This window comes from Schizosaccharomyces octosporus (assembly GCF_000150505.1).
Source record: "Schizosaccharomyces octosporus yFS286 unplaced genomic scaffold supercont6.3, whole genome shotgun sequence".
NCBI lineage: Eukaryota > Fungi > Ascomycota > Schizosaccharomycetes > Schizosaccharomycetales > Schizosaccharomycetaceae > Schizosaccharomyces > Schizosaccharomyces octosporus.
In genome coordinates, this window is record NW_013185621.1 from 1,523,977 (window position 1) to 1,535,874 (window position 11,898).

Below are 11,898 nucleotides of genomic sequence, written 5' to 3' on the forward strand. Positions count from 1 at the left end.
TAAGTTATTCTATAATACGGGCTATGTGGGATTCAAAAATCTAGGTGGGGGACCTTCAACACCCTCTTTATTTTTTTTACTGAACGTACTACCCACTAAAGCATGAGGTGGGGGTTTCCCTTGCTTCGGTAAGGGTTCCTGAGGCAGGAAACGAACCAAGGAAATAACCAAAGTGCTAAATGTCACAAGTCATCAAAAATACTGTGTATGAAAATATTTATGATGAATCTAAACAACTAAATGAAGAGGAAAGTTTCCTTTCTAAAGTTGAATTATTTGCGCGCGATCGAGGGTTTGTAAAGTCTACTTGCATAGAAAAAACAAGACGCAGGATTAACATGATTGGGCGTATAGGATCAGCGTTGAAGCAATTCCAAAAGTAACGAGAAAGCCAATATCTCTTTTTGAATTATATAGGAAAGTAAAGAAGCAAGGTGGTTATGATGCCGTAAATAATATGCAAAATGGATGGTCTGACCTCGCTGGGGAATTTCGCCAATTAGATCCAACTAGGGCTCCCAAAAGTCTAGAAAATATATATTTTAAAAACTTGATGTACGTTCTTAATCTCTCCGAAGATGCATCCTAACTGTGAATGACAGTGCATGGGAAATGTTTGATATGTGGCATTTGCAATGTCCTCCTCCACATCTTTTAGAACAAACTTTGAATAGGTACGTTGTTGAGTTTGATTGCCTTGCCTTTCATTTTAATTACGTTAGCCTAGATCTGGAAATACTGACTGTGAATTAGAAACAATATTCTTCAACGAGTTAGAACATTCAACACTTCACCCTCTTTTACTCCAAGCGATACGTTAGAAGTTGCAGGTAAGATGGTTTCTTCCGCTTGAAAATTGTGTGCCTACATACAGTCGCTAACAGTTGTTTAGATGTCAAGAACTTAAATAAGCTGCAAAATTTTTATAAAAGCGTTCGTCCACCATCTCCCGTTACGCTTGAACGACGCGCCGAAGAAGCACTAAATTCGAGTTATCGACCTCTACCCAATGCAGCAAATTTTTCCAATACAACTTTTCCAATTATCCCTATTCATCCTTTACCTGTAAATTCTCCTTTACAGCAACAAGTTGATCGAACTTCAGGAATAACGAATACAATTGAAGAATCATTAGGTCAAGGCCTACCTGGGCCTCCTCTATTGATTCGCATGGCTTTAGCTTTGAAATCAAGACAAGAAGATGAAGTAGATTGGGCAGTATGTCATTTAGTAAAAATATCGTTTGAAAGACATCAGGAGTTTAAACTCGAAAGATTACCATTTTTGGCTGAATGCTTGGTGGAGGCATTGGGTTTTCAAATTTCACTCTTAAAAAAATTCTCCAGCGATACAGATATCACTCAATATCTTGATCGAGCAATAAGCATCGCTTTAATTTTGCGAAACTCTGTTCTCTCTGTGGAAAATGCAAAGCTAATTGCAAAAACTGAGCTGATAGTAGGTGTTCTAGAGTCTGCCATTCGTTGTGCCAATACCTTTGAAAATGTGGAACTTCTTCATTATTGTCTAGATATCTCGGAAACAATCAGTTCACATTTGAGTATCCAAGATGAAAAAATTGGTTTGTATCTACTCCTGTGCAGTTTCCTTAATTCATCAGACAACGCGGTACTCATTGGCACTTTACGAACTCTCGCTCGCCTTGCTTTGAACGATCGAAACAATAGACTTCTTCAAGATTTGGATGAGAAGGTAGTTATCAGAATTATTTCTTTAACTGAGACAAATAATGAAGAGCTCGTGGCAGCAACACTTGACTTCCTATATCAATATACAACTTATAGAACAAACACGTCGGGATTACTATCGAACCCTGCAGTTTGGATCCTTGTAAACCAACTAACGAGATTGATGATGTATCAAGCTCAGGAACGTTTTGTAACGATCGCTATTGCAAATAGCGAAAAAACAGATGTGCAAAGTCCCAAACCCTTACAAAAAGCATCATTTTTGCCCCTTCCACAATATGAGCTTCAGCAACTTACTTTACTCCGAGAACCTGAGCGTTCAGTGAAATGGATGAGTTGTTGCTTTGAAGCTAGTCCAGATGATTATGTATTGCAAACCGATATCTGGCAAATGTACTGCTCTGATATGGAAAGGGCTCAAGGTCCTGGTCTAATGGCTATCAGTCCTGCAGATTTTATTAAGGTATCTAGTCATGCATTTTATAACGCTAGGGCTATGACAGTGTCAACTCCCTTACTTCCGGTAGAATACGTTATCAATGGAATTAAGCGAAGAGAACTTCCAGTTTCTACAATAGGAGAAAAATTTCAGGTTTGCAGGTGGAAAAATAATGATGGCACTTTATGCGGAGATACTGTCATGGGTACTAAATTAACGTGGGCACATATTCAGGAATTACATATCTTCCCTCAGGTATTAGAAGAAATGCGATGTCGATGGGGAGATTGTACTTATCAAGTACATACTGATTTGTCAGGTGGACCATCAGAAACGTCTCATCAGCGTTTGTTAAAGCACATTTTGACTCATTTATATGATAATAATATTCAAAATACAAATTCTGACGGTCGGAAGTTATTTCCCTCAAGAGAATTCCGGATTCCGTTGCTTTTAACTGCTGTGGATGAGCGTGGTGATGCGACCGGTATTGCATTGACGGCGACTCTAGTTCTTCGTAATCTTGTTCGATCAAAGCAAGGAAAAATGCTGTTTTCAGCCATCGAAGGACATGTTCTTGAAGTTAGTACGATGAATCCTGCAGTTGCACCGTACGTGAGTGAAATGCTTCTTGGTCAAATATAAGAAAAAAAAAACGAGACTGGGTCATTGTAATTTATAGAAGTATTTAATGAAAGTCAACGAAATGTTGTCGATTTAAGGTTTAATTACATTCATGTTAACATATAAAAGTACTTATAATCCTATAGTATTTGCCAAGATTTATTAACATTATTACCAAAAAAGCTAATTACCAGTATATTCCGACTGTTTGTATTCAATAAATGCATCCAAATTTTCCAAAGCTTCCTCAGCTCGAAAGCGTAGCAAACCATCGCTTTTACGATTTATACGTTTAACCATTTGAGAAATCTTGGGTAAAGACTCAGCCAACGTTTGTAAATAGTTCCTCTGCTGGAAAACAGGGCCGTCATAAGGATAAGATTTATCGCCATAAACGTCGTATATAGTGTTTAGTGCTTCAACGGTTAATTGTGGATTAGGCTCTGACAAGGAAAGACAAGAAAACAAAGTCTGTCCTATTATTTCATTAACTGAAATGTTGTCAGTGCGACCTAAGGTAGCAAAAGCACCAAAAATGCGGACCTGTGCATCTAAAGATCCATGAGCTGAAGCATAATGAATTAACGAGGTGATGTCTTCAGCAGTAATTGAATTTGAAACTTCTGGGGCGGCTCTAGCAGCTGCCCAAAGCAGCCCACAACTAACTGTGAAGGTATCAGCGCTAAATGGCCAAGAGTTGTTATGTAACCCTGCAAATATACTTTGGAAAAGCCACTGTACGAGTTGGGTAGCCTGCATTTTCCACTTTTTAGAAGAATCAGAAATATCATTAAAGACACCATTGCAGGACCATGATACATTGTTCAAGCATTCTATGGTTCTTTCAGAAACTTCTAACAAATAACTTCTCAAATTAGAGGGGACATCATTGGAGGAAAACTTCGAAAGCCAACTAAAGTATGAGCTTAACTTTGGTAAAACAGAGTCAAGCATATATTCAATTAGTTTGGAATTGGACTTTTCATTGCTTGCATTATCAACGTCCATGGGCTGATCTGAGTTCATTGGTTCCTCATCAACAATACTTGATAGATCCTCCAAGTTTTTGCTGCTATCATCTTCTGCAACGAAAGAATCTCCAAACTCTTCCTCAACATGACCCTCGGCAAGGCTCTGAAGCAGAGATGTCAAAGAGGACAGGATTTCCAAAGCAGCGGGTACTACCAAAAGATCGGGAGAAAGGATTGCTTCCTCGTCCTTAAGCTGAGTGACTCCGTTCTTTTTAAAAGATTGTAAATCACGATCAACGAAATTCAGGTAAGATTGCTCATCTGGAAGCAAAGCTGTTAAAATGGGAAGAGATTCATTAGATAAAATTTCCAACAAGCTTTCAGAAGATAAAAGCTCACCAAAATTTTTAGCAACCACTTTAGATTGATAAATATTGAATAAACAGCCTACTGAGTAAACCTTTGCTAGAGGTGAATCACTCTTCATGTAAAAGTGAAGAAGATCAATAATAGCATCGGGTGTATTGTTAGGATTTTGAAGGAAAGACATTAGACCATTGTCGTTATCATCGGTTAAAGTAAATAAAGCTTGTAATGATGTTTCAACGACAGGCAAGGGAACCTTAGCCGCAGGTACAATTAAGCGGAAAAGAAATGAAAGCACATTCCTTTGGTTAAGAGAGTTAAGGACTTGAAAAGTTGTTTCACTAAATGGTTAACAAGAAGCCAAGAATTGATTACAGAAAAATATGGATCAAATACATACCCAAGATTAAGATACAAAGATGCGACATTTTCAGCTATAGCGCAAAGACAGCTAAAGAATCCTTTGTCTTCGTAACTTTCTAACTTCGTTTTCTCTTGTACGATGTTTTCTATAAACGAATCAATCTGAGTCGAATCATTAGCATTCAAACATCACACCACTTCAAAGGTATTCATACCTTGTCCTGCCAAGTCCCTAAAGGAGCAAGAATGTTTTTTCTGTACAAGTCTATAAGGACAGCATATTCCTCCTCGATGACAAGATTTCGAAGAGCACCTGTAACTTCGACAACGACCTCAATAGAGTCATCGGTCAAACGATTCATAAGCTTAGAAACAAGTCCATTCTTTAATAACTGCAAGCGTCCCTCTGAGCTGCTAACAATGATACTAGAAATAGCACTAGCAGCCCATGATCTTTCTTTCGCTTCGGGATTTTCAAGCTAAATTTTAGTCAGTTAGAAATAGCTCCCTGAAGGCTTTCTCTGAGCACTTACTCTCGAAAGAACTGGTAAAGCACTTTCTTTTAGATCCAAGGGCAATTCCTTGATGGCTCCATCTTGTTTCTTTAAAGGATTTAACCTATTTTTTCTTTGATTCCTTCTTCTAACGTTTGCTTTTCCCATTTTTCCACAAAACCTATAACCCAAAAACTTGAAGGGTTGAGAATTCAAAAGTATCGTTCTCTACAGGTCTAAATTTTCATACGAAACACTACCTTTTTAACGTATTATCGTTTCGCATCGCCAACCTAATTATCACCTTAATGTACACCATATCTGATCACTTCGTGGAACTCCAGACAAAGAGTGAAACGTGAAAATTATAAGGACAAGAGTATTTTTATGTTCTAATAATATACGTATAATACGTAAAAGTGTATAGGTTATGAAAAAAGATGATTATCAACTGAGACGTATAAAACCTTTAGATCCGACTGTTGTAAATAAAATTGCTGCTGGTGAAGTTAGTTTTGATTCTAAATTGGGACACCCAAATTTAATTTAACTATTTCATTTTGCTAACTCTGTCCGCAGATTATAGAACGTCCAGAAAATGCTGTTAAGGAATTGTTAGAGAATGCTTTGGATGCTGGAAGCACGTCGATAGAGGTCCTGTTAAAAGATGGTGGGTTGAAACTTTTGCAGATTTCAGATAATGGTGCAGGAATCCATGTATGGAAAGTCATATATTTCTCATGAGTTTTACAACTGGAACTAACTTGACTCAGTATGATGACTTGCCTTACCTCTGTCAACGCTTTAGTACATCAAAATTAGAAAAATTCGAAGATTTGCAACAAATCCAGACATTTGGGTTTCGTGGTGAAGCTTTAGCTAGTATTAGCCATGTTGCCAAAGTGACGATTACAACGAAACGCGAGGGAGATTTACATGCTTGGAGGTATGCGTCATCACATGTTATATTCAGAAAAAATCTCACCCTTTAAATTAGAGCCTTTTACGTCGACGGTAAGCTGGCTCCTACAGCTCCCCATAACACCTCAGCTCCTCAACCTTGTGCAGGCAAACAAGGCACGGTAATAACTGTTGAGGATATTTTTTACAATGTTCCTGGAAGAAAGGCCGCTTTGAAACATGCTAACGAAGAGTATCGTCGAATTCTGAACCTGATGCAGAAATATGCCATTCATTCAGAGAAGGTGTCGTTCTCTTGCAAAAAAGTTGGCGAAACTGTTGCCTCTATTTCTCTTAGTTCCAGGCTTTCTATAAAAGACAAGATCCGTCATGTCTTCGGAACTCTTGCTGTAAAGCACTTGAAAGCATTGAAAATTCCGGAAGGAACTATCAACGTGGAGAGCTTTCACGCGGATGGCTTAATTAGCAGCGCAGATTATGAGGATAAGAAAAGCATTTTTATAGTATTTATCAACAATCGACTCGTGGAATCTATTGAATTGAAAAATGCCATTGACGAAACCTATTCGAAGTTTTTGCATAAGGGCGCCTCCTATTTCGTTTATTTATCTCTCTCAATGAAGCCAGAGCAAGTAGACGTGAATTTTCACCCTTCTAAACGAATAGTTCACTTTCTCTACGATCACGAAATAATCGGTGCAATAAGTGATAAGCTGGCGGAGCTTTTGAAAAACACGGATGAACAGCGTTCATTTACTATGCAGACCACAATCCCAAGTATTACAATGGTTAAAACTCCTGAACTTCCTTCGCAAAAAAACAAAAAGATATACGAAAACAATATGGTACGCACCGACCCCAGGGAACAAAGTATAAAGGCAATGTTTTCATCCTCCCAAAAGTCTGCAGCTTTGAATTCAGATATACAACATTCTCAAAGTAAGGAAGTTGCAAATGAAGAAACGCCTGCTGAGTCGAATCCGTCTCCTTCACCTCAAAAAGCAATGGAAGATGACGTGAGGGAAGAAGTCGAAGATGGAATTATTATTCCATGTGAGTTAGAAAGTATTAGACAACTTCAGAATGAAGTACTGAATTCTATGCATTTATTAGCTACCAACATTCTTTCGGAGCATAAATATGTTGGGTTGGTATGCCCAAATAAGAGGATTGCAGCAATTCAGCATAATATCGGTTTATATCTAGTTGATTACGGAAAGTTAGCTTATCATTTTTTCTACCAAATTTGTCTAACTGAATTTGCCAATTATGGGAAAATTTACATGAATCCGCCAATTCCTCTTGAAAAGATCCTAGCTGTCTCATTTACAGACGAGGATGTAGAGCTCTATCAGAAAACCAGAAAACTTTTGATAGCCAGGAGGGATATGTTAAATGAATATTTTTCTATAGAGATATCTGCTGAAGGATTTCTTAGCGCTCTACCCTGTCTAAGCAAGGGTTACAAGCCGTTCGTAAATAGGTTACCGTTATTTCTGAAGGGAATTTCGCCTGATTATGTTGACTGGTTAGATGAACGAGCTTGTTTAGAAGGAGTCATGAAAGCTTTGGCAAAATTTTACGTGCCAATAAGGCTATTACCAGACAATGCTACTTCTGAAGAGATATCATACATGGAGAGGATATTGGAAGAGTTTTTTTTTCCAGAATTTCGGCGAAGATTGATTTGTCCCAAAGAGCTTTTTGAGCAGATGGCCATTTTTCAGGTCGCTAGTCTGCCACGTTTGTATACCGTCTTTGAGCGTTGTTAATATGTTATGATGATTGAATAGCTATGTTTAGTAAAAGGAAATGTTGATTAATTGTTACTCAAGGAAAGAGGATTACCTTTATTAAAAGTATGCAACGCGATTGTATAGCATACAACGTGAAAAGAAAAAAATAAATAAATACTCGTAAATTAAAACTATTTCCTAATTTAAGCGTAATTTAGAAAAAGTGGTGGTAATTGAAAATGAATGAACTTTTTGGTCATTACTGTACATGCCTATTGGTATTGTTACTATTTCAGCATTTGGTGTTGCCAGCGCGACACAACACCACTTTTCAATACCCCATCACTTTTTTTAGGAATATCTGAAAATAGTTTATTCGAGATGGTTAATCTAAACATTAAATCAATGAGGTACTTGTCCGCAGAGGATTTTCGAACTTTAACAGCAGTATGTAAAATTTTGAAAGCACTCAATGCCAAAAGACAATGATTGTTTTTCCTAGCCTGATAATTGTTTGAAAATAAAATACGATAAGCTAATACATATAGGTTGAAATGGGAAGTCGTAACCATGAAGTTGTTCCTACTACTATGATCAATCAAATTGCGAAGTTAAGAGGTGGCACCTGTGCTAAGTCTTTGTCTGTTTTATATATGACAAAGCTAATTGCCAAGATGCCTCATATCAGCTATGACGGATACAGATTGACCTCTGCTGGTTATGATTATCTTGCCATGAAAGCATTATCGAAACGTGCAAGTGTATACTCTGTTGGTAATCAAATTGGAGTTGGAAAAGAGTCGGATGTATATGTCGTTAGCGATCAGAAGGGAAAGCAATATATCTTAAAAATTCATCGTTTGGGAAGAACCTCTTTCCGTAGCGTAAAGAATAACAGAGACTATCTAAGAAACAGAAAAACAAGCTCATGGCAATACCTCTCTCGGTTGGCAGCTACAAAAGAGTATACATTTATGAAAATCCTCTACGAGCATGGATTTCCTATCCCCAAACCAATTGATCATTCTAGACATTGCGTTATTATGGAATTTATTGATGCTTTTCCTTTGCGAGCAATTGAGGAAGTGCGAGACCCTGCTGATCTTTATCAGAAACTTATAGATATTTTAGTACGGTTTGCGAGAAATGGTTTGATTCATGGTGATTATAATGAGTTCAATATCATCGTCCATGAAGATGGTACACCAGTTATTATTGACTTTCCTCAGATGGTATCTACTAACCACCCTGATGCTAAGTGGTACTTTGAGAGGGATTTAAATTGCATTGTTGATTATTTTAAAAAGCACTATCTATATGAAGGCCCTATTCCTAACTTTGACGAAATTGTAAGTATGGAGAAAGAAAATTCCTTGGATGTGCTTGTTGAAGCCACCGGTTTTAATAAAAAGCAGGCGAAGGAATTGGAACGATATAGGAAAGATATCGAAGAAAGAAAGAGCAAGGGTGAATTGGAGGAGAACGAAGGACGAGAGGACGAAAGTTCTGAAGAGGAACAAGAGGAAGAAGGGGAAGAAGAATAAAATTCTGGTAGCGGCTGCTTATTTTCAGGGAATTTTAGGGCGATTATTGAGAATATTTTTGGTTATTGGTAATAATGGATATATTTGATTTAGGATATTATAAGCAATAATTTTATAGAGGTATCTTAGTCTTTTTTTTTTAATCCTTTAGGCTGTACTATGTAGATTTTTAGAAGTTAAAATCAGAGATTGCTTGTGGTTTTTTATTCATATGAATGCATTATAAATTCTATTTAGTTCTATCATTTTATAAAATTTTCTGTCGAAAAAGCGCAACTTTGTAGTACAAGTCGATTGTAATTAGTTATCGCCATCAACAACTTGCCAAGCACCAAACGCAAAAATCGTCAATTTCATTACCACCAAAGGAATGAACAGTATTCAAAGTCCAAATGAAATAAAAGGATTGGGCATACAAAATTTACCAAAAGGTATGCGTCTTGAATGACGTTTCGGCAATTTCTAACGTGTTCATAGAAATCCTAATTATAATCTTTTCTTTTCTAGAACCGCGCTCCTTATTATCGATTCAATGCACTTGTAAGTTTTGGAACAGATTGCTGTCTGATGATTTAAGCTGGCGTACTGCATTTTTCCATCATTTCGTTGCAAACGAGTTTCATGAATTCAGTCCCCTAGGCAATGGAACCTGGAGACAGGAGTATCTACTAAGATCAGCTATTACCAGAGCATATGAGCGTGGAAAAGGTCAGACTGTTCAATATGATTGTCGTGTCGGGCAATTGACTGATTTGTATTACGATTTCCTAAGTGGGCGTTTATTTGCTGGTAACCGGCTTACGGGATCTATATCAATCTCAGATCCAAATACTGGAAAAGTTGAGAGGTCCGTGTTGCATGCTAGCTCAGATGGATCCCTTATCCATACGCTTACTGTTATGAGATTACATAAACAAATTTTCGGATTTGGTTTCGTGGATGGTCGTGTTGGCGCCATCATAATGACCCGACAAGCGGAAAGTGGGCGTAAGTTCCGATATTTTATGGATTCTCATAATGATGCTATAACTTGTATGGATGTCTATCCTGGCGACCTTCCTCCGATAGGGGAGATAGGTATGATCACCGGAGCTGACGACGGAAGCGTAAATTGTTGGGATGTTCGGACTGGTGTCTGTTTACGAAGCTTTAGATTTTCTACTTCTCAGATACTTTCAGTTTGTTACCGACCACGGTTCAAATTTTTAATCATAGATACTTTCAATTACGCCACTGGTACCTATATGTTATATGTTGTGAATGGACCACTACAGTCGGTAAAAGTACATCCAATTTTGTTTGCCTCTAGAAAACGGGTCTTAAGTGATGACGAAGAGCCTCCCTGTTTGTTAGCAGTTGATGAACCTGCAAATTTTGTATTTGTTTCTTTGGGAGCACCAAAGAATTCCTTATTAAGATTCTCTTTTAATAAAGTCACAAGTTTCGATTTTGATCCTTCCCACGTTGAATCTTTGGTAATCCACCTTCAAGGAAACCCCGTGTGCTTGTGTTTGGATACGAATGAAAGAGTTATTAATAAGCCAATTGTTGGAAATAATGCTCGTCTATTATCTGTTGGTGATGACAACGGGAATGTGTATATAGTTAATAGTCGTTTTAAAGAGTTCAGGCATCCTGTATTAAAGACGATTCCTGTATTTCTTGGTTCGCCTATTTCCGACCTTTATATCAATGAAGCTGTTATAGTGGTTGGATCCTCTACGGGATTCAGTGCGATTTATGACGTTATCTCAGGAAATCTATTAAGAAACCTGTCTGGAGCTAGAAATCCAGCAAGGCGTGATGCAGTACGATGCATAGTATTGGATTCCAACCCCATGAGTCTGAAAGGCGTTTTAAGTCTAGGTAAGCATGTGAAAGCGTGGTCATATGTAGTTCCTAAAGTACATATGAACAAAAGATCTCGCATAGTCGCTCCACCCAAGCCAATGACTACGTGGGATAGTCCTTCAAGAGTTGGAGAGTATACGAAGAATGAAGTTGAAAGAGAAATCATGCTAGGACTAAATCAGATTGCAGAAGAAAGACAGGAGAAGCAAGAAAAGTTGGAATTACAACGCAAATTAGCACGACATTTGAATGAAGGTTTAGCTGATCTTTCCGAAGAGGAGTTGCTGGCTTATGCTACTATGCTATCAGAAGAAGAAGAGATGAGACGGTTACGAGAGTCAGCTGCTGAGCAGGATTTGTTAAGAGAAACTGCTCCTCAACCGGAAACCCCCATACCTTCGAGCTCAGAAGCTGGTCCTTCTGAAGCTATGACTCCTGATGTAGGTATCACCGAATTAACAGAAGAGGAACAAATTGAGCTTGCGATGAGGCTTTCGCTTGAAGGTAACTAGTTAGAACGCTGTAAGTTTTCTTTATTATTCTCTTATTTAGTCTCTGTATATTAAAGTTGAGTAGATATAGAAGAAAGACAAAATAAAGGGCACAAAGGAAAAGGGTTTTTTATTTAAAATTTTATTTATGGGTTTCATTTTTGAAAGTTACCGATTGTGGTAATCATTAAATAACTTCTGTGATCGTGGATTATCAACTATGAACTAAGCGAGCAGTTTTTTTAAAAGATGAAGTGTTAATAAAGAGAATGCAACTGGAAACTTAATTAGATAATTGTAGATAATAACTAACAAAATATAAAAAAAGAACGACTTCCTTTGACGCATCTTGCATATATATAAAGTCACTGTACATACGTTAATTGTAG

General features: G+C 37.6%; 5 protein-coding genes across 5 annotated transcripts; 4 read left to right on the top strand and 1 right to left on the bottom strand.

Annotated features, from left to right (window-relative positions):
* Nucleotides 1-166: 166 nt before the first annotated feature.
* Nucleotides 167-2,950, top strand: SOCG_01230 (RSC complex subunit Rsc9). The gene is made up of 4 exons (XM_013164185.1): nt 167-555; nt 603-674; nt 754-830; nt 893-2,950. The coding sequence occupies exons 1-4, from the start codon at nt 458-460 to the stop codon at nt 2,791-2,793; spliced, it is 2,148 nt and encodes a 715-aa protein (XP_013019639.1). The 5' UTR covers nt 167-457; the 3' UTR covers nt 2,794-2,950.
* On the bottom strand, nt 2,911-5,232 carry SOCG_01231 (uncharacterized protein). The gene is made up of 4 exons (XM_013164186.1): nt 5,006-5,232; nt 4,688-4,951; nt 4,510-4,634; nt 2,911-4,450 (listed from the first exon to the last, which is right to left on the bottom strand). Exons 1-4 carry the CDS (start codon nt 5,132-5,134, stop codon nt 2,956-2,958), a joined length of 2,013 nt encoding a protein of 670 aa, XP_013019640.1. The 5' UTR covers nt 5,135-5,232; the 3' UTR covers nt 2,911-2,955.
* Nucleotides 5,233-5,299: 67 nt separating this feature from the next.
* Nucleotides 5,300-7,822, top strand: SOCG_01232 (MutL family protein Mlh1). The gene is made up of 4 exons (XM_013164187.1): nt 5,300-5,474; nt 5,546-5,683; nt 5,740-5,912; nt 5,964-7,822. Exons 1-4 carry the CDS (start codon nt 5,397-5,399, stop codon nt 7,657-7,659), a joined length of 2,085 nt encoding a protein of 694 aa, XP_013019641.1. The 5' UTR covers nt 5,300-5,396; the 3' UTR covers nt 7,660-7,822.
* Nucleotides 7,823-7,909: 87 nt separating this feature from the next.
* Nucleotides 7,910-9,384, top strand: SOCG_01233 (atypical/RIO/RIO2 protein kinase). Its single transcript, XM_013164188.1, has 2 exons — nt 7,910-8,070; nt 8,172-9,384. Exons 1-2 carry the CDS (start codon nt 8,005-8,007, stop codon nt 9,165-9,167), a joined length of 1,062 nt encoding a protein of 353 aa, XP_013019642.1. The 5' UTR covers nt 7,910-8,004; the 3' UTR covers nt 9,168-9,384.
* A 92-nt stretch (nt 9,385-9,476) lies between these two features.
* Nucleotides 9,477-11,847, top strand: SOCG_01234 (F-box protein Pof10). The gene is made up of 2 exons (XM_013164189.1): nt 9,477-9,598; nt 9,645-11,847. The coding sequence occupies exons 1-2, from the start codon at nt 9,538-9,540 to the stop codon at nt 11,528-11,530; spliced, it is 1,947 nt and encodes a 648-aa protein (XP_013019643.1). The 5' UTR covers nt 9,477-9,537; the 3' UTR covers nt 11,531-11,847.
* The last annotated feature ends 51 nt before the right edge of the window (nt 11,848-11,898 follow it).

Bases quoted from the DNA above. Each gene is read 5' to 3' on its own strand.
- SOCG_01233 (XM_013164188.1), top strand. From the start codon at position 8,005: ATGGTTAATCTAAACATTAAATCAATGAGGTACTTGTCCGCAGAGGAT. The intron at 8,071-8,171 runs GTATGTAAAATT...TAATACATATAG, and splicing joins ATTTTCGAACTTTAACAGCA to GTTGAAATGGGAAGTCGTAA.
- SOCG_01231 (XM_013164186.1), bottom strand. From the start codon at position 5,134: ATGGGAAAAGCAAACGTTAGAAGAAGGAATCAAAGAAAAAATAGGTTA. The intron at 4,952-5,005 runs GTAAGTGCTCAG...ACTAAAATTTAG, and splicing joins CTTTACCAGTTCTTTCGAGA to CTTGAAAATCCCGAAGCGAA. The intron at 4,635-4,687 runs GTATGAATACCT...GATTCGACTCAG, and splicing joins TAGGGACTTGGCAGGACAAG to ATTGATTCGTTTATAGAAAA.
- SOCG_01234 (XM_013164189.1), top strand. From the start codon at position 9,538: ATGAACAGTATTCAAAGTCCAAATGAAATAAAAGGATTGGGCATACAA. The intron at 9,599-9,644 runs GTATGCGTCTTG...ACGTGTTCATAG, and splicing joins CATACAAAATTTACCAAAAG to AAATCCTAATTATAATCTTT.
- SOCG_01230 (XM_013164185.1), top strand. From the start codon at position 458: ATGCAAAATGGATGGTCTGACCTCGCTGGGGAATTTCGCCAATTAGAT. The intron at 556-602 runs GTACGTTCTTAA...TGTGAATGACAG, and splicing joins ATATATTTTAAAAACTTGAT to TGCATGGGAAATGTTTGATA. The intron at 675-753 runs GTACGTTGTTGA...ACTGTGAATTAG, and splicing joins TTAGAACAAACTTTGAATAG to AAACAATATTCTTCAACGAG.
- SOCG_01232 (XM_013164187.1), top strand. From the start codon at position 5,397: ATGAAAAAAGATGATTATCAACTGAGACGTATAAAACCTTTAGATCCG. The intron at 5,684-5,739 runs GTATGGAAAGTC...AACTTGACTCAG, and splicing joins ATAATGGTGCAGGAATCCAT to TATGATGACTTGCCTTACCT. The intron at 5,913-5,963 runs GTATGCGTCATC...CCTTTAAATTAG, and splicing joins GGAGATTTACATGCTTGGAG to AGCCTTTTACGTCGACGGTA.